The 20161-nt window shown below is 51.9% G+C and overlaps 1 protein-coding gene across 16 annotated transcripts in view; it reads right to left on the bottom strand.

Annotated features, from left to right (window-relative positions):
- Window positions 1-328: 328 nt before the first annotated feature.
- The window catches only part of Gtf2i (general transcription factor IIi), a 73703-nt gene continuing 53870 nt past the window's right edge, over window positions 329-20161 (bottom strand). For 9 of the 16 annotated variants that reach the window (XM_052168934.1, XM_052168933.1, XM_052168931.1 and 6 more), the window contains 18 exons: window positions 18610-18793; window positions 17997-18055; window positions 15582-15653; window positions 13236-13419; window positions 10373-10431; window positions 9994-10068; window positions 9684-9785; window positions 8380-8445; window positions 7949-8132; window positions 7240-7295; window positions 6855-6947; window positions 5419-5502; window positions 5126-5309; window positions 4663-4691; window positions 3372-3413; window positions 2723-2764; window positions 2002-2080; window positions 329-1369 (listed from right to left, as the gene is read on the bottom strand). In XM_052168934.1, coding sequence (XP_052024894.1) covers window positions 2022-2080; window positions 2723-2764; window positions 3372-3413; window positions 4663-4691; window positions 5126-5309; window positions 5419-5502; window positions 6855-6947; window positions 7240-7295; window positions 7949-8132; window positions 8380-8445; window positions 9684-9785; window positions 9994-10068; window positions 10373-10431; window positions 13236-13419; window positions 15582-15653; window positions 17997-18055; window positions 18610-18793 — 1574 coding nt within the window. In that variant the 3' untranslated portion in view covers window positions 329-1369; window positions 2002-2021. The remainder of the gene's footprint in view (window positions 1370-2001; window positions 2081-2722; window positions 2765-3371; window positions 3414-4662; window positions 4692-5125; window positions 5310-5418; window positions 5503-6854; window positions 6948-7239; window positions 7296-7948; window positions 8133-8379; window positions 8446-9683; window positions 9786-9993; window positions 10069-10372; window positions 10432-13235; window positions 13420-15581; window positions 15654-17996; window positions 18056-18609; window positions 18794-20161) is intronic. The other 7 variants (XM_052168936.1, XM_052168941.1, XM_052168937.1 and 4 more) reach the window with 1 other exon arrangement.

Genomic DNA, 20161 nt, shown 5'->3' with positions numbered 1-20161 from the left:
GACTCTCAGCTAACCAGAGACGGGGTTTGTGTATAGTGTATTAAGATGCTATCAGGAGCAGGGCAGCCAGCACACCTGCCCCTCATGCTCATCTTCCATATCCTCCAGTAGGGACTCAGAGGCTCCCCTGTGGTGTGCCTTTGGCCTTAGAGTTTTCCATAAGATGCAGATATGTGGGGGCTGGGCACTGCTCCAGCTCGACAAACCAGTGACTTTTTCAGAAACACCAGGAACATGGGTGTGCAATCTTTGAGGGACTGAGGTGAACACCCCACCAGCCCACACCCGCCTCCCCAGGCGCTCACGAAGACAGCATAGAAAGAATGAGTTTGTGTGTGAAAGGCATGGATGGATTTTATTTATTACCCTATATCTACAATTTGAGGTAAAATATAAGGAACACATAAAATGCCTATCTCTGCTACCGTGTGATATAATTTCCCATTGTGAACATCGTGGTGACGCTAATGAGAACTGTGCCCTCACACCCTCTAACTGCTGAGAGCTGTTACCTTATACAACTGCACCATCTGTGAGCCCCACACAGACCCCAGAGAGGGCGTGGACACCAAGCCCTCCCTCCCCACCCTGGCACCCAGGCCAGACAGGTGGTTAGAGACTAACCAACCAGGCGGACACACAGGCCAGCCTGACCCGACCCAGAGCTGCGGCCATAGAACCCCAGGCCACTGTGGGTCCCTGTTAGGAAGGGCGGAGTCATCCAGCTGCTCAAGCATGCATACCTGACCTCTAGGATACACCCAGAAATTTACTTGCTGCAAAGTAACTGAGCTAGGCTACGAGGACAAGCTCTCCAGTCAGTCGCACTCAGCTGCACTGGCCAGCCGTCAGACGAGCTGGCCGGCTTTGCTTTGAGTGGCAGTGAGGGCAGAGAAATCATGGTGGAGTTTGGGAAGAGGCTCAGTCACACACAGACAGAAGCCCTCCCTCCCCCGGGCAGGCGGGGCAGCTGAGCACCAGACCACGGAACTGGTTTTCAATAGAAAAACTAAAGCGACTTCCTTCAATGCAGAAGTCAAGATGCCCGCAGGACAATCTCACTGACGGGTATGCACCACAGCCCGAGGCTCTGCCCAATGCCTACGGAAACCCTAAGAGTTGCCCTGCCATCCCTGCCTCTTTCCAGCACTGCTGCAAAATCCTTCTAGTGCATCCCCAAGCCAGCCAGGCACGCGCCTCTCACCACGCTGCATAGCTCAATTCACAGAACTGCTGAGAAAGTAGACATTTCTATCTAAAAGTAGAAAAGAAGGTTTGTATAGAAGGTATTTCTGTTATACAAGTATATTACAGAGCCGGCAGGAACGGGTCCCAGAGCTCTTCTCCACCACTCACGCTGGAAGCTGAACTGCAGAGAAAACAGACAGGGTGAGTCAGATGACGGGCGCGACGACCTCTTGTCACATACCCCGTCCCTCTGACAGAAGCACAGGCCCACGCACAGTGGTGAAAGCCGGGAAAGCCTACGTCTGCTCTGACAGGGTCAGCCACATCGCCCAGGCTGCTGGGCAAAGCCCGCCAGGGCGGAAGGCAGGCTGTGCTGCGCTGGTGACAGGCTGCAGTCCCCTCACTTGCAGGCCACTGCGCCCGCCTCTTGGTGGCCAGGTCACACTGAGCCAGTCAGCAATTGATGGGGCTGGGCTTGTGACTGGCCTAGAGGTCAATCAGAGAAGAGGCAACCTTGGCATACAGACTCTAAACAAACACGTCTCTTTTAAGGAACAGTACCTCTATAGTACCCTACCCTACCCCACCCTGAGACAGGGTCTCTCTCACCACGGAGCCTGGCTGGCCTGGAACTAACAAGAGACCCATCTGCCTCGTCCACCGCACTCATCTTGGCTACGTCTTGGAGTGAGAAACCCTTTGGGCCATGTATCCTGAGGGTGGCCTCCCATCTCACAGCTAGAGCAGAAAGGCGTGTCTGCCCGTCAGCTGGCAGGTGGGATGGACAGAGGGCGGCTGGGGTGGGGCTCTTACCCTGGAGAGCCATGGTCTGTCTACCACGTGGGGTCCGGCTCCTGCTTGATCTGTGAGCTCCCGTCTGTCTCTTTCATTTCTACAGAAGGAACCAAGGGGTGGCAGTGAGCTGGACGGCTGGTACAGACAGGAGGGCAAGCTGTCGGAACCTGCAAGATCTGCCCGGAACCCGACAATGAAGACGTGGCTTCTGTAAATGTGTTTCTGTGACGGGATCCTGGGCCTCACAAGTTCTTGCCACATGTTCGGTTAAGCCACGTCCAGCAAGTGACAGATCCCGTATTGTTCTGGGTGTATTTATGGCCATGCCTTGTCTAAGCTTCAGGGATCTAGAATTTAGCCTGAGCCACACAGGGAGAACAGAGCGAAAGCCTGCCTGCAGTCTTCGCTGCAGTGTTCATGGTAGAAATCTTATCAATTTGGGGCTGGAGAGAAGGCTCAGCACTGGCTGCTCTTCTGTGGGACCTGAGTTCAATTCTCAGCATCCACGCAGAGGTTCACAATCACCTGTAAGTCTTTATTTCAGGGGGTCCGATGCCCTTTCCTGGTTCCCTTGGGTAATTACATACACACGGTTCTCAGACATATAAACAGGCACAACGCTCATACATTTTTTTTTAAACCCAATCAACTCACTAAGAAACAAAGACACAAAACATCAAAGGGAGCAGAGTCACGCTGTCTGTACGCTGGGAACAGCTGGGAACAGCTGGGAACTTACCTTCTGTTACTGGAACTTCCAACTGGCTTGTCTCGGCTGATTCTAGAGAGAAACACATCAAGCATCACTGAAAGGTTTGCAAAGGTCACCATTTCAAAAGCTTGGAAGGAGAGAAGAGTGGATGGGGGGGGGAGAAGGGGGGCACAACAGGATGGAGGCAGCCTGCCAGCTCCTCTTTTAGTGTAATTATTTGGTTATTTTATCTGTATGTGTGTCTGTACCATGTACACATCTGGTGCCTTAGGAGGCCCTGGAGAGAGAGTTAAAAGACAGTTGTGAGCTGCTATGTGGGTGCTGGGAATTGAACCAGGGTCCTCTGGAAGAGTGCTCTTAACCACTGAGTCATCTCTCCAGTCCAAGCCTGTCAGCCTCTGTGCCCCATATGCGTGTGCGCACCCCCGCAGAAGCACACGCTCACACAGGCAGACTTCTCACTGGTCTCAAGTACCATGACATCACAGATAACCTGGGATCATGGGTTTAAGACACGATCTATGGCTCATAATTGCCACTCAGGACCCACAGCTCAAGGCTCCGTAAAACTGAGTGTGTGCAGGCGTGTGCTGTGACTGTAAGCAGGTTCAGCATGAGCCCTGTGGCTTGGGGGCGACCATATGAGCAGCGCGTACCCCGCCTATGCTCTCCTCACCTTGGATCACAGGGCCTTCAGACTCATTCTGGTCAACCAGCTCTGCAAGAAAGGACACAGTTTAGATGGCCATCTGACCGTGCTGACGCTTTGACTCTGTGGGACGGGCTCAGCAGGTAAAGGTGCCCGCCTGCCTGCCCGCCTGCCTGCGGACCTGCCAGGCAGGTCAGTCCCTGGGCCCCAGACTGAAGGAGGAAATTGAATGCACACGCTGCCTCCTAACCACTGACCGTGAGGCGATCCAAGGACCCGGGGCCCACATACGAATGAATAAAGAAGGGAAAAGAACACAAAGGGAGGACAGCAACGATCCTGGTTAGATGCCACCAGACCATGACGCTCACAGCACCCAGCGCACACTGGAACCAGAGTCCCGCACAGGCACGAGAATCAAGAGGAACACACACACAGGAACCTATGAGTAGTGGCCTGGACCATGACATTCTTCGGAAATGAAAACCATACACAGAACAGGAGACCTGGCCACGGTGGCACATCTTTAATGTGGGACTCAGGAGGCAGAGGCAGGGGGATCTCTTTGAGTTCCAGGCCAGCCATGGTGATATATGAGACCTGAATTTTAAAAAAAGACAGATAAGCTGAAATTTGCAAGGAAAATTAAAAAAAAAAAAGAAAGAAACGATGTGTGTGCACTGTATGAATTCTGTGTGAGCGCAGCCGGTGAAGGCCAGGCGACAGCTCTGGGCTGGGTCCTCTCCTTCTACCTTACGTGAGGCCTGGGGACAGACCTCAGGCCGCCAGGCTTGTGCAGTGGCTTTGCCCGGAGCCATTACCAGCGCTCTCTCCTTCCCTTTCTTTTTGGGGATAGGCTTGCATGCGCCCGGGCTGGCCTTGGAGTCTCTAGCAGACACTGTTGAACCCTAGCCTGACCCGCCTGCTTCCACCTCCCATGCACTGGGATCGCTCATTTTCCTCCTCTGTGCCTGGTGCTATAATGCTGTTAGGGGCCTAAAGCCCCCGAGATCTACTATATGGGGTTCAGGCTAACGGTGCTGCAGACGCAGCCTACTGACCCAGGCAGGAGCTGTCCACAGCCTGCCTCCAGTGAGCCCTTTGAAAGGGTCCCGGCCCACCCGAGTTTCATTTCCTGAGTGAGGATGAGGGAAGAGCAAGCAACGCAGCCAATTTCACAAGTGGTTGGGCACTGAGAACGGTGACATAATGGATGACAACGTGTTATCTTGCAGGCCTCATTGTGCCCACATCCACACCCACAGACACACTCACATGCACCCCCAGATCCCCAGAAACAAAACAAAGATGTACTCACGGTTATTAATCACAAGTCCTGGAAAAGGTCTAAAGAGAAAAACAAATTGTAGAATGTAAGGCTTTTATTTCACATCAATAGTTGCTTATCCTGCTAATCTAGGCCATGTGTGGCCTATTCTGTAACCTGTGGAAGAGACATACAAGATGCCCATGACATGACTGGAACACCTGTAACAATGACTCCTGTCCTGCTCTTAATGTGTACCATACACAATGGAAGTATCTAGTTACATGCAGCATGTGGTATGGACATGTCACCCATGTTCCCATGGGGGTTGGGGTTGGTCGTTCCAGACAGTTTCTCTGTGTGGTTCTGGGTATCCTGGGGCTTACTGAGGCCCGCCTGTCTGCCTCTCATTCCCCACGTGCTTCGGGTCAGACTCCACACAACAGCACTCTGGGCGATGACTCAGCCTTGAGGCCTCCAGACTTGTTCTACCGACTGAGCAAGAGAGCCTCACCTAATGACAGTGAACTTGATAAACTCAGCAGAGTCTAAGATCCTCCTCATGGAGCTGATCTCCAGATAACTGGGGGCTTTGAAGGACACCCCCGGGGGCATGCCGTCGACGACCACGCAGCCCGGGTTGATAGTGATCTTCCTGTAGGGGACCTTCACGGGGAAGCCCATCCCAATAGCTTCACCTGTGGCAAGACAAACAGCACAGGGCCAGTGTGACCATCATCTTCACAACCTGAGACAGATCGAGCAGTGACCCTGTGTCCCTCGTGTCCCCCATTATTACAAACCTACCAAACTTCCGACTGAAGAGGTCGTTGACCTGCTCCCGCAGCTGCCTGGCCTTCTCAACTTTGGACAGTCGTTCGTTATCATCATCTAAGACGGGAGGGAAGCAGGGAGTACACTTACATCTAACGGACACGTCTTCTGGAAAGAATGTCTAGGCCAGTGTACTGGCTAGTTTTGTGTGTCAACTTGACACAGGCTGGAGTTATCACAGGGAAAGGAGCTTCAGTTGGGGAAGTGCCTCCATGAGATCCAGCTGTGGGGCATTTTCTCAATAAGTGATCAAGGGGGGAGGGCCCCTTGTGGGTGAGGCCATCCCTGGGCTGGTGCTCTTGGGCTCTATAAGAGAGCAGGCTGAGCAAGCCAGGGGAAGCAAGCCAGTTAGAAACATCCCTCCATGGCCTCTGCATCAGCTCCTGCTTCCTGACCTGCTTGAGTTCCAGTCCTGACTTCCTTTGGTGAAGAACAGCAGTGTGGAAGTGTAAGCTGAATAAACCCTTTCCTCCACAACTTGCTTTGTGGTCATGATGCTTATGCAGGAATAGAAACCCTGACTAAGCCAGCCAGCCATGGTGAAACACACCTGTAATCCCCACATTCAGGAAGCAGAGATAGGTGAGTCTCTGTGAGTTCTAGGCCAGCCAGTTGTGCGTGCGTGCGTGCGCGCGCGCGCGCGTGTGTGTGTGTGTGTGTGTGTGTGTGTTGTATTTCACATTGAGACACCAGTAAGAGAAAAGAAATCATTACACAAAATAAAACAGAAAGTTCTACCACCAACTCAGGAGGGTACAACCCATTTTTCTTGAGCAAACGTTTCCCTACTGTTTTATTCAGATTGTTATTTTTAAAAAAATGATTACATTTATCTATTTAGTTTTTGTTGTTGTTTTTTCCTTTTCCCTGAGATTGGGTTTCTCTGTGTAGCCCTGGCTGTCCTGGAACTCACTCTGTAGACCAGGCTGGCCTCGAACTCAAGAGACCCTCTGCCTTTGCCTCCCTACTGCTGGACTTAAAGGCATGTACCACCAGGGCCCAGGTAAAAAAGATTTTAGTTTTTTAAAGATGTCTTTATGTGTATAGGTGTTTTAGCTGTATATGTCTGTGCACTGTATGTGCCCAATGCCCAATGCAACCAGTAGAGTGTGCCAGGTCCCTTGGGAGTGTACTTATAATAAATGGCTGTGAGTCACCATGTAGGTGATGGGATTTGAACTCAGGACTTTAGAAGAGCAGCCAGTGCTCTTAACCGCTGAGCTTTTTAAAGGCAGAGACATGCAGCAGCAAGCGGTGCTGAGCTTAGGTCAGGAGCTGTGCAGCCAGCCTGACAGGAAGGCTCAGGGGAGACTGACAACACAGTCCACAACATGAGCTGTCAAGCATCGAAGCAGCCCAGAAGCAGGTTCTGGGTCTGAAAGAGTCCTCGACGTAGGCAGAAACTGTACCTGGAATTGTCACCTGAATGATGTTCAGGTCCTCTACACCTGATGCAGTAGTATTAATGTTGGGTGATGAGTTTATTTTCCCTGAAAGCAAAACTGAAGATTAGGGTTTAGACAAATGTCCACAGTCAACATCTCTAAGACCCCAAGCTGCTTGTCGCTGTCAGCCACAAGCTGGCTGCAGCCGGGCCCGTGGTGTTGGTACTTGCACAGTGCTTTTCTTCTAGTAAGACACTGACGGTGGCAGGCTTTCTGACGGGCCCACCTTCCTGCTCTGCTGTGTGTTCATGTGGAGCAGAGCCCTGTGCACAGCCCTAGCTGCTTTAGAACGAACGCCCGCCCCAGAGCCAAGCTGCCGCCGCGGGGGCTACTCTCAGGGGACACTCACTTGGAGGGCTCTTGGAAGAGGTGCTCTCCTTGATGGCCGTCTCAAACATCTCAGGTCTACAAGTGAGAGGAAAGAGGCATGGGCTGGTTAACCCAGAGCAAGGTGCCCAGGGAAGATGCAGCAGTCAGAGCCTGCAGGTCTGCAACAAGGTGCAAGCCTCGGAAGGCACCTTCGTGCACGAGGAGCATGGCCAAGAGGATTAATTACAGCAGCCCACTGCTGTGGGACACCTTTTGGCCACACCAGTGTCACTCCTCCTCATGCCAAGGTGATAGCATGTCTGAGAATCAGTAGGAGACCCAAGTGCAGAGACAGGAGACATACATGCACGCAGCCTGGGTATATGCAGGGAGAGCAAGTGTGCAAGCGATACACCATCAAAAGGCCCGTGGTGTCTGTACAGCACACGGCTGCTGGCGCACAAGCCCACGCATGCTGCGCCCTCCATGACTCAGTTTCCTTCAGCAGGGATCGCTCCTGGAGCCGTCAGCTCATATTCCCACCCCTGGTGCACCCCCAGCACTAAGGTTATAGGCTTAGAGGCTGGCATCAGAATTTAGGTCCTCAGAGTTGTGTGACAGGCACTCTTGAGCACTGGGTTGTCTCCGTCCCTAGAGTAACTCAGCCCCTGGAAGAGCTAGTCCAGCTCAGACTGTGTGGTAACGCTGCCGACCCAGCCCATGGGTGGCCTCTCCAGCCAGGCTCTCACTTTTTAATGATGAACTTTATCTTGGCCTTGTTCCTGAGTATCTTCTCCAGCCTTGGAATGCCAAACGTGGACGGTCTTCGGAAGGGCACGCCCTCGGGCAAGCCTTCCACGTAGAAGTCTTCTGGGAAGGACTCGAACAACGCGAACGGTACCTTCACAGCCTGCTTAAGGCCAAGCGCTTCCCCTGCAACACACGGCAACTCCTGTTCTGAAGCGCGTCTCAGAAAGACACTTGCAACAGTATGCAGCAGCTACAAGACCGTACTCAGTGGAGAAACTATATTTGTTTTAATTTTGGGAAACATTCTGGGAATTCTAGTTCTCCGTAAACTGGGCAGGAATGGAAGGCCGAAACCCACACATTTCCACGGACACTCACACCGCCTCTATCAGGGAACTACTCCACAGTTCATGTTTCACAACAAACCTACCGCACTTCTCATTGAAGAGGCTCTCCACTTTCTGCTTCAGGTCTGTGATCTTAGCATTCCAGGCCTCTGTGGAGAACAACAGCGGCCAGTCAGCAAGGCTCTCCCAGGCCGAGGGCCGGGGGTTTTCACCTCCCGCTTAATTTGTTTGTTTAGGTTTTTCGAGACAGGGTTTCTCTGTGTAGCCCTGGATGCCCTGGAACTCACTCTGTAGACCAGGCTGGCCTCGAACTCCCAGAGATCGGCCAGCCTCTGCCTCCTGAGCGCAGGGATTAGAGGAGTGTGCAACCACCCCTGGTCGCATCTTATCTTCTTCTTTCAAAGCTTTACAAAGCGCAGGACAGACAAGCAGGCCATGCTTTGCATTGTTCCTCTATGGCAGGCGTTGGGGACGGGACGTTTTCTCTAAGTGGGGCTGACTGCTGAGCACACCCTCCTCTCTTCCCGCTACCTGTTCCTGTGCACGGTGTATTCAGAGGCTGATTACTGTGCCCAGGGAGCTGGGTCTCGGCTGAAGCTGGCATTATCATTACTAGTGAGGTTTTATTGTAAGACACTGTCCTCCATCGTCTTCTGACTGGCCAGTGAAGAGCTGGGCAGCCTCGAGCTCGGCAATGGACGAGGAGGGACTTCCCCTTCCCATCCTAGTGAGAATGAAGAGGGACTTCCCATCCTAGTGAGGGGTCCCATGTGCAGAGGACACAGAAGAGGGAGGTGCCAGAGCTGAGACGGTGGCAGGCAATGCGTCATGGCGGGGCAGTGGCTGGGCGGCAGCCTCAGGTTAGAATGGACCAGAAGCCACCAGCTCCGTGCCAGAAGGCTATGATCAATTTCCCGGTGTCTGTGTCACTAAGTCAGAGCTAAGCAGGAGGTTGAAAAGCTCTGAACTTTCAAACTTTCCTTTCCTTCTCCCCCCTGCCCACTAGCCCCACGTCCTGCGACCAGCTCTGACTCCTCTCATGTCATGTCTCTATACAATAAACACACAGGTTTTAATATGGCTGCTTTGCTTGCCCCTTCAATACCCATAGAGTTAAACCAAACTGTTAGATCGGATACGCTGGCTGCAAACATGACCGGTGCTGAAATGAAGAACAAAGGCCCTCCTGGCCTGGTTACAGTGTCTGCCACATGCCAGGTCGGGCCCTGGGTGCACTCAAGTCACAGTCCTTAGGCACCCTTGACATAGCCCATAGGAAGAGGCTCGCCCACAGCACGGGACGACGTGAGGGTGTCAAAGGTGCTCGCTGCATGCTTAACCCCAGACACACTGTCTCTCTGACACAGTACGTTAATTCTCTACTTACCAAAGGAAAACTCTCTCCCTCGCGGCTTGAAGGGAACATTTGAGCCGTTGGTCTGGGTAGGAGTCCGAACTGTCGAGGTCTGAGGACTGCTGTTGTTGGGGCCTAGAGAACATTCAAAGGCAAACCCAAGTTACTGTATGCATGTGACAGACACACAGCCTGGGCTCTGGGAACACGAGCACGCGCAAGCACGCGCAAGCACATCCTCCCTCACTCATGCACTGACAAACAAAGCAACCGTACAACCTCACATGCACAGCAGCTACTGAGTTCCCACGACGGAAGGTGAAGAGAACTGTGGGACGCTTACCTTCCACAGTGACCTCGATCTCAGGAACCTTGGAGTTGCTCCCAGGGCTCCGTGGTCGTTTCGGGGACTGCAATGCTGTAAGGCAAACTGCAAGGTTACCTCTGTGGGCTACATGACAGACACAAAGGGCTGCTGCACAACGGAAGTTAGGCGGATAGCTCTGCTCTCCTCAAAGAGACCAGAAGGGCTAACCTGCAGCATGGCCTCTACACAAGGGTGGACCAACAAAGCAGGAGGCCGCAGAGAGAGACAGCCAATGAGACCGCAAGAAAACAGGAAAGAGAGATAGACCAAAGGCCACAGTAGCGGCGACAATGTGACATGGGACAGTGGAAAGCATATGGTGTGTTCCCGCCCTGAGGTGGGCGCTGCCTCTTACCTTTAGTGTTGACTTTGCTGGCCATCCCAGGAGGCAGGTAGGACACAACTAGTTCAGGCCTAGAAAGGACATACAGTGTGTCACTCTCTGTACTGGCTGGTGTTGTGTGTCAACTTGACACAGGCTGGAGTTATCACAGAGAAAGGAGCTTCAGTTGGGGAAGTGCCTCCATGAGATCCAGCTGTGGGGCATTTTCTCAATTAGTGATCAAGTGGGGAGGGCCCCTTGTGGGTGGTGCTATCCCTGGGCTGGTGCTCTTGGGCTCTATAAGAGAGCAGGCTGAGCAAGCCAGGAGAAGCAAGCCAGTTAAAAACATCCCTCCATGGCCTCTGCATCAGCTCCTGCTTCCTGACCTGCTTGAGTTCCAGGCCTGACTTCCTTTAGTGATGAACATCAATGCAGAAGTGTAAGCTGAATAAACCCTTCCCTCCCCAACTTGCTTCTTGGTCATGAAGTTTGTGCAGGAATAGAAACCCTGACTAAGACACTCTCCACACAGCCACACGTCCCAATCATTTCTCAACAGTAAACATGCATGTGTATCCATGCTTTCCATGCACATCCGTCCGTCCCTCTGTCTGTCTACCATGTGCATGCCTGTGTCCGTGGAGTAGAGAAGAGGGTGTTGGGTTCCCAGGGCTTAAGACAGATAGTTGTGAGCTACCATGTGGGTAATGAGAATTGAACTCAGGTCCTCCAGAAGAGCGGCCAGTCTTAGCCTGAGCTCCTGTAGTAGTTGAGTAACCATGGCAACCATAGGCTCATATATTTGGGCGTTCAGCACCAAGGGGTGGCCCTATTTGAGAAGGGTTAAAGGGGTACTTGTAGGAGTAGGTGTGGCCTTGTTGGATATGTCAGCCGGGGGTGGACACTGCTTCATGCCCACACCAAGCACAGTGTGTCTGTCTCTGTCTCTCTCGGTTTTCAGATCAGGATGTAGCTCCCGGCTACTTTACCAGGCCTGCCACGCACCCCACTGCAGCTGACAATGGCATATGCTCTGAAACTCTAAGCAAGTCCCCAGTTAAATGCTTTCTATTGTAAGAACTGCCTTGGTCTGCGGCTCTTCATGGCTAAAGAACAGTGACAAGTCGGTACCAGGACACAGGCTGTTGCTGTGACAGCCCGACCATGCTGCTTGCTGGCACAATGTAAATCTTGGACTAGAAAAGCAGCAGACCGAGTTAGGTAGGGCTTAGTGGCTCACCAGCAGGGTACAGGGCAGCACTGAGGACGAGGTGAGCTGTGACCCCGCTCAGGAAGTTTCAGGGGCAAGAAGAGCGCTGCGGCCCAGAAATCATACTTGGGATATTTTGGCAAAGAATGTAGTTGTTCAAAAAATCTGCTTTAGCTTAATCTTGGGTGAACTCTCCTCCTTGGCACAGGCAGAGGAGGTTCCCAGCCAGCCATCCAAGCCCTGGCCGTGCACAGAAACAGGTGATCACTCTGTGCCTATCCATCCGTAATGGAAAGGAGCAGGCTGGACCAGGAGACACAATGTGCAGTGTGCAGAGAAAGGGTCGCCGGGAGACGTAATAAAGCTAAGTCCAGAGCTCATAGAGATCGTTTATGTTAGACAGAATAAAGGGCGTGGTGGCTGCGTCCCCCAGCTAAGCCCCACCTGTGAAAAGGCATTGAAGGAGAACCTGGCAGCTTCAGCCACATGGCTCTGGCTTTGGAGTCAAGGATACAGGGCGTTTTGGAATCTCCCTCCAAGGCTAAGGTAAGCTGCAGAGGTTGGACAAGTGTTGGGGTACCCCTGCATGGAGCCCCAGCGGGGAAGCCTGGACTGCCCCGGGACGGACGTGTTAGAGATGAGATGCCCGGGAGAGAAGTGCGCTGCACTTGACAAAGCAGGACGGAGCTGGGGATCCGAGGAGCGCTCCGCCAGCAGACACGGACGCGGGGTTCAGGCTTGCCTTGCTCCTGTGTCCCCTCGCCTCCGCCCCACCTTGTGGAATGGTATCGTCCATCCTGTGCACTGCACAAGTGTTGGAAGTAGGAGATCTGAGTTTTGATTTTACAGGGATTGCCATGAGTCTCAGAAGACACTCTGAGCTTGGAATTTTAAATAGTGTTGAGACTGTTGCAGGCTATGGGGACTTTTGAAGTTGTGCTAATTGCATTTTGCATTATACTTTGGTTGAAAGCCCAGGGGGCCAGGGAGTGGGCCGTGGTGGTGTGAATTGAGCTCATATATTATCACGAGGACTCAGTGAGAGAGTGAGCATGAACTGACACAGAGAAGGAGTGCTTAGTCGCCGAGGCGTGACCTTGTTGGTACAAGAGGTGAGCACTGGGGTTTTCAAAGGCCACATTAGGCCCACGGCTTGTGGGTCAGGATGCAGCTCTCAGATACATCTCCGGCCCCATGGCTGCCACCATGCTCCCAGCCCTCAGGATAATGGGCTGGGCCTCTGAAACGGTAAGATCCCAGCTAAATGCTTCCTCTTCCAACAGTTGCCTTTGTCACGGTGCCTCTTCCCCCCAGTTAAAGTGACTAAGACTGTTAGTCTCTGCAGCTCCCATAACACCTTTTAAAATAGCAAATCCTTTGCAGGAAAGTCAGTAACTGGGGAAACAGCCGACAGCTGGGGTGTTAGCGGGAGGAGGTGCAGTGGTGCAGCGACTGCCTAGAACCTATCAGGGAGGAGCTGGAATATCAGCAGCAGAGCCTTGGCCTCGCCTGCGCATGGCCCTGGGTTTGATGCCCCAGTTCAGCAAAGCCGTGTTCTGAACCTGCACCGCGACAGAAGCACAAAGGATGTCGGGCAGTCACTCCTCTCTGACTCGGGACCCACAGAGGCGCTGGCCTGGCTGGGACGGTCCGTGGGGAAGGGCTGGGGGGGCAAAGACCACTTACTTTTTAACAACAAATTTGATCTTATTGCTGCCACGGACAATCCTCTCAAGGCGTGGGATCCCAAACCAGGTGGGGCTTCGGAAGGGGATCCCTTCAGGGAGCCCCTCCACATAGAGGAACTCGGGGTTGGATTCGAACACAGGATACGGCACCTTCACAGCCTCCGTGAGGCCCAGAGCTTGAGCTGAAAGACAAAGAGAAGCTAGCTCGTGGGCGCAGACTCTCACACGGGAACACTTCCGTCTGTGTCTGCAATCAGCAGGTCTGCTAGCTTCCTCACGGTCCAACCACACAGCCACTCACGAAGATCTAGCCTAGTCTGAAGCTCATGGAGTCACCGATGAGACGCGCTGGCGCCGGGCAGAGCTGAGAAGCCAAGAGCACGCGCTGCTCTTGCAGAGCGCCTGGGGTCGGTTCCCAGCACCCACACGGAGGCTCAGCCATCCGTCGCTCAGTTCCAGGCATCGGATGCCCTCTCCAGACCTCCACAGGCATTAGACACACAGGTACACATGCACACACGTAGGTAGGCGAAACACTCATACACACGGATAAAATGTAAAAATAAAAAAACTAGAATCTTAAAAAAAGGAATTAAATCATACCATTATACTTTTAAAAATCCAGTGATTTTGTTTTGTTTTTTAAGGCAGGCTCTTGGTATATAGACCAGGCTGGCCTCAAACTGATCAAATTGATAGTAATCCTCCTGCCTCAAGATATTTGATCACACTGGGCAGTGGTGGCGCATGCCTATAATCCCAGCACTTGGGAGGTAGAGGCAGGCGGATTTCTGAGTTCGAGGCCAGCCTGGTCTACAGAGTGAGTTCCAGGACAGCCAGGGCTACACAGAGAAACCCTGTCTTGAAAAACCAAAAAAATTAAAAAAAATAAAAATAAAAAAATCTGATCACACTGTGAAACCCCAGATTGTGTTATTTACTGGGGAAAAAAAATCATTTCTAGAAGTGGTGTGGCTCAGCCTTTAGCACACACACACTTTTAATCCCAATCAATGAAGGTAACCGTCATCTGTAGAAGGACACAGCCATGCTGGAAAGTCACATCTACTTGAGTGACAGACAAAGTGACGAATCAGAGACGGATTTGAGAGAAGAGGATACGCACAGCCCTCTGACAACAGAGAGGAAGCGAGGCTACTCAAGAGAGAGCAGCACGGGAAGAGAAAAAAGTATTTTTGGGAGAGTGTTTTACAGAGACAGGGTGCAGAGAGGACAAGCTAGACCCAGGTGAAGACAGAACGAGCTAGAGAATGAGAGGACCCAGAAGATTACAACAGATTGCGAGAGTTAGTTTGAGGCCAAGCAGAACAATTCTGGCAAAACTGAGAGATGCCAGATTAAATCAGTCAACTTGAAGAAGAGTTTGAACCAGAGCAGTTGGGTTCAATCAGCCAGTCAGAGATCAGGAAGAGCTAGGAAGGGTGAGCTTTATTCATCAGAAGTCTCTGAGGCTGAAAACATTCTAGGTCTAGATTAGACTGTACAGAGGCTTGAGGTCTTGAGGTCTAGGCCTAGGTTAGCAGACAGAGGCGGTAAGTTTCGGAGACAATAGTTACATCAGGAAAGATAATTTTACACCTCAGTCTCTCAAGAGCTAGGATTAGAGGCATGAGCCACCAAACCCAAAAAACAAACAGTATTTTAAAAATAACTTTTGTCTTATAACAAATAAATAAATTTTGCTGTATGTGTATGTGTGCATCACCCGCACGCCTGGTCCCCAAAGGAGTCAGTTCGCTGTGGCTGGCCGTGAGCTGTCCTGTGGGTGCTCGGAACCTAAGCGGACACTGCGAGAGCAGCCGCGCTCTCCACCACCTAGCTGTTTTCCAGCTCACAAACAGTACTCTGAACAACACTTTAACATTGTCAGAGCAATCAGCAGCCAGCTTAACAGTCACAACGCAGAGATGAGGCGCTGAACACAACGTAGGGCTCATAGCTTAGCCTGCTGCCTGCCTGCCTGCCTGCCTGCCAGTCTACATCTTCCTGGAAAACCCGCAGACTCCCAAGCTGCAGCCTCCGGAAGCGCAGTGCTGGCCTTCCCGCCATCTTTTCCTCTCCATCATGACTATGGCGGCAATGAAACCTACACTGACTGAGAAACCTCAGGACACCCTGGAAGCAGAAGCAGGTGAGAAGCCCCCATGCCACACAGGAGAGACGCACAGGCACAGTGACTCTAAGGGTCCCCTTAATTCCTCGCTGTCACCCACACTGTGACCCTGGAGGACACAGGAGCAGAGCGACATGAAATGACCAGCTTGCTTTGAGAGGTGAGCTGACCTGCTAGCAGAAGAAAGTTAAGACACTCTACCTCACTTACCAAACTTTAAATTAAAGATCTCCTCCACTTGCTTTCGGAGCTTGGTGATCCTGACATTCCAATCTTCCTTGACTGGAAAGAAGGAAAATCAAATGTAACCAATAATGTTCTTTACAGGTCCAATACACAAATCACGAACTCAAGGAGAGAGTCGCCTTTGTTCCTGTGACTGACGCCACGGACCCCTCCATGGTGGGGCATGGCTGCCGCTGCCTGAGGCTGGAGCAGCTGTCACCCTGGCTCCAGTCATGCGTCTACTGTGTGGGCCATGGGACCCTGTAAGGGAGGCCCATAGAGGCGCCAGGAGGTCCTACACGGAACCGTGGCTAACAGCGCGGTGCAGCTCATGCGGGTTTCCATTATGTGATGGAATATCAGAGGGTTTTACAAATTCAGAGCAAAGCCTCTGAGTACGCGTGAGAAGGGGGCAGGGGACAGGCACAGCTGTGAAACTCCTGTGGTGGTTTTTATGGCTCCAGCAGCCTATAAACACAAAAGCATCAGATAAGGATTTTGCGTGTTTTGTGAGACAGGGTTTCTCTTTGTAGCCCTGGCTGTCCTGGAACTCAGTATGCAGACCATAGTTTCCAATACATAGAGTTCCGCTTGCCTCTGCCTTCCAAATGTTGGGGTAAAAAGGGTGTGCCACCACTCCCGGCATAAGAAACCTCTTATGAAGTGATTATGGTGGGAAGATACAGTGCCACATCTTATGATACAAAGGCCCGTGCTCAGAAGATAAGCAGATACCTGTGCCATTCTCTCCGAGGTCCGGGGAGCATCAGAGAACAGCGGAAGGGGCGGACTTCTGCCATCCCAACCCCAGACCCGCTGTGACTGCCTAGGGGCATCACTAACAAGACTGGGCCTAAGACAACAGGGGAAGGGGGAAGAGCAGCCTCGCCTAAGGTCCCGCCACTCGGCCCCTCGTGGTCACCTGCATGGCCTGGCAAGCACCTCAGGGCGCAGGCGCTAAAGGCTGCAGAGGGACCTGAGTGATGAGGCTCCCTAAGTCACCCCTACTTATTAGCAACCCCTCTCTGGTGCTCTCATATAACAGAATAGACTTGCTGATCCCCCAGCCTGGGTGTGAGGCGGTGCTCTGCTGCTCCCCGCTCCCGGATCTGGGGTGGACAGTAAACACACTCCCCCCAGGGAAGGGGACTTAATACTCTTAATTTGTTTAAAATCAAATTAATTTTGTTTAAAAATTCTGGGGATTAAGGGAGGAAAAGATTTCCTGTACTTCTCAAATATCAGAAAAACTTAAGGGAGAGAGAATTTACATTTAGAGTCATATCTTAAATGAGGAAAGCCAGTGCCCTCCTTGAAGGTCACGGAGAGCATGCTGTGTCGGCCCTGTTCCTTCACAGTCAGGCAGGGCTTCTCCTAGCTGCTCCGCAGCTGCCTGCTCTCCACGTGTTCCTAGAAACCCACACAAACCAAACCCTCACCAACACAACCCCCTTTCCAGTCAGTTCACACGTTCACCCGGTCAGGCAGGCACAGCTCAGCAGAGAGGCTCAGCAGAGAGGCTGCCCAACGTGATTCTCTGCCACAAAAACAAACCAAACAAGAGCACAGATTTTCTTCTCAGCTTCGCCACCGCCCCAGGTACTGAGATCGACTGGGAGGACTCAGGACCCACCCTAGACATCAGCTCTCAAGCTGTACCTTAGTAACAGCAGGAAGGCACAGTTGGGGTTCATGCTCTCTTGCTTTAGGGGGAGAAAGTTTATAGCACAGGCTACCCAGCAATTTTCCCAGAATAGATCAGATATGTGGCGAACTCTGGCCCAGCCGGCGGTGTGAGGGTGACAGTGTGAGGCCCGTACCCATGGCTAGCCGGTTATAAGATCCCTGAAGCGTGTGAGCATCAACGCTGAGCCCTGCCTGGCTCCACAGCTTTCTCGTCTGTCTGCAAGCTTAGCTAGGAGCTTCGCGACTGCAAGAGCAAGCCCTCCAGAGCACAGATTAAAGTCTGAGTGTGTGGACTGACACAGGGCGCTCCTGGTGGCACCTGGGCAGGTAAAGTGGGATGAGCTAGGATCAACAGTCCCTCGGTAGCGCATGCCTTTGATTCCAGCACTTGGGAGGCAGAGGCAGGAGGATATCTCTTAGTTTGAGGTTAGCCTGGTCTACAGAGCTGCACCTCAGCTAAGCCAAAGCAGGAGACTATGCCACAGGTGAGTCACAGGTCAGACTCTGCTACAAAGTTGAGTTCTAGGTTAATTAGTTTGAGCGACTTAGGGGGAGTCTATCTCAAAATAACAAGGAAAAGGTGTCAGCAACATCTCTTACCGTGAGGCACTGCGATCAGTTCGCACCAATATGAAAACTTTTATTCAAGATATCTAATCATTTAAGTAAAAGAAAAGAAGGCAGGAAGGAGGAAGGGACTGCGTGCGACCATACCTGGGGTATTCGTCCGCGGCTGAGTCACTTCAGTTGTACTGTGTGTCAGCAGTTCTGGTCTGTGAAAGCATTAGTGACACTGTGGTGAGAGCACTCAGGAGCAGTCTAGGCCTCCCACAGAGCTGTACACAGTCAAGGATTTTTTTGTATGGCCCATTCTGCCTTCTTGTGCAAGGCGATGAACCACCCTGGAGGCAGTTCTGAAAACACCAGCTGCACACATTCAGGTGGACTGATGGGGTCTCTGCAGAAATGAATGCATACCAGTGGTGCCCGCCACCTCCTGCCCTACAGGAGCTGGACATCTGAGACACCTCAATCCCGACAAACACCCCCAAACACTGCCCAACCTACAGGCGACCACCGGCCCCACATCCAAACGCTCTCACTGTCCTGAGGCAAGAGTTACGCTCACAAGACAGAGTTGTTCTTGAGCCCCACTCTGTAAACCTTAGTACTAGAGAGACACTTGCTCAATTAGTTTATGTAAATTTAACATAGAATTTATAGTACATAGAGGGAGGGCCATTTAGGAGGAAAACATCCATCTTCATCAAATGGGTCTTTTATCAGGAAAAAAAAAAACTTTTAAAATCTGTTCCACAGATCTTACCTCTTGATAACAAATTTAATTCGATTGCCCACTTGGATGATTTTTTCCAGTCTCGGGATGCCATACCATGATGGGCTCCGGAAAGGAATGTTTTCTGGAAGGCCTTCCACGTAGAGATCATTGGGATGGGCTTCGAATTTTTGGTATGGTACAGCCTTGGCTTCGGTGCTTCCTAAGGCCTCAGCTGTGGAAAATGAGCACAAGTCAGGAGACTCAGGCTGAGGTCACAAATGAGGAACTCCCCCAAGTACAAAGCTTCATACCTTCTAACTGGGCTGAAGGGGAGAGAGGGAGAAGTGGCAGGGAGAGGGGAGGGGAAAAGAGAGATAGACAGACAGACAGACAGACAGACACCAACCAACCTTGACCATGTGAGGGGAGGGCATTAAATGCATTTACTGATTCCTAGCCTGAAACTACATCTGAACAGCTTTAAAAAGAAATATTCAAATGACTGAGAGCCAGCCGGCAGCCAGCCTGCCCCTGGATCGTGCAGGTGGCCTCTGCAGGTGGCCTCTGCATATTCTGCAGCCTGGTAGCCTAGCCTAGCCAGGCAGGGCTTACAACCAGCCTGAGTTCTTTGTTATTGATGTCTAAAATTAAGCTGGGTGATGGTAGCTCAGGCCTTTAATCCCAGCATTCAGGACGCAGAGGCAGGTGGATCCCTTGAGTTTAAGGCTAGCCTGATCCACAGAACAAATTCCACAACAGCCAGGGCTGCAGAGAGAAATCCTGTCTTGAAAAAAAATAGTTTTAAAAATTATTTTATAGTATTGGGGGCCAAACCAGAGCCTCAGGCATGCTGAGTAAGCGCCAGACAGATGCCCGCCCCGACGAGCCCAGCGAGTCCTCCTCCTCAGCTACTCCGGAAAAGCCGACCTATGCTCTACCTTTCCTTCCTTCCTCCTTTGCCACTTCTTGGGTAAAGCCAACAACAGCCAATGGCGGCGACACTCTTGGGAGCCACAGCACTCAGAAGCACATGTCACCCCTACACAGGAATCGCAAGGACATGATGGGGACTCCCCCAAAATAAACAAGCACTACCACCTGATCTGGACTGCTAAGTATCCAGGGAGCACTGCCTGGGCAGACGCTAGGGGGGCATGCGTCACTGCTTCCCAGCGGGTTTACGCCCAGCAGGAAGGTCGGTTACTACTACTAAGGCGTGACTGGCTGGACAGCTAGGGACACTGACCAGGATGAAAAGGACACGCCGCCTCAGTTCTGACTTGTTGGTAGATGGTGTTTAGTTACCTCCCCAACACTATTCTGGGGAGTGGAAAAACAAAATTCCCCTTTCCAAGAAAACCTAGAAAGCTGGGTAGCAGTGGTGTGTGCCTTTCATTCCAGCACTGGGGAGGGAGAGACAGGAGGATATCTGTAAGTTCTAGGGTGGCCAGGGGTCAGAGAAACCCTGTCTGTCTCAAATACAAAAACAAAAACAAAAACAAAAACAAAAAGAGAGAGAACCAGAAAGTTGAGAAAGTAAAAAGCTGCCCTTACAGAAGACCCGGCTCTTTCCCGCAGCCATGTGGCTGCCGACAACCAC

This window comes from Apodemus sylvaticus, chromosome 22 (genome assembly GCF_947179515.1).
Source record: "Apodemus sylvaticus chromosome 22, mApoSyl1.1, whole genome shotgun sequence".
NCBI lineage: Eukaryota > Metazoa > Chordata > Mammalia > Rodentia > Muridae > Apodemus > Apodemus sylvaticus.
This window is presented reverse-complemented; position numbering and strand designations above follow the sequence as displayed.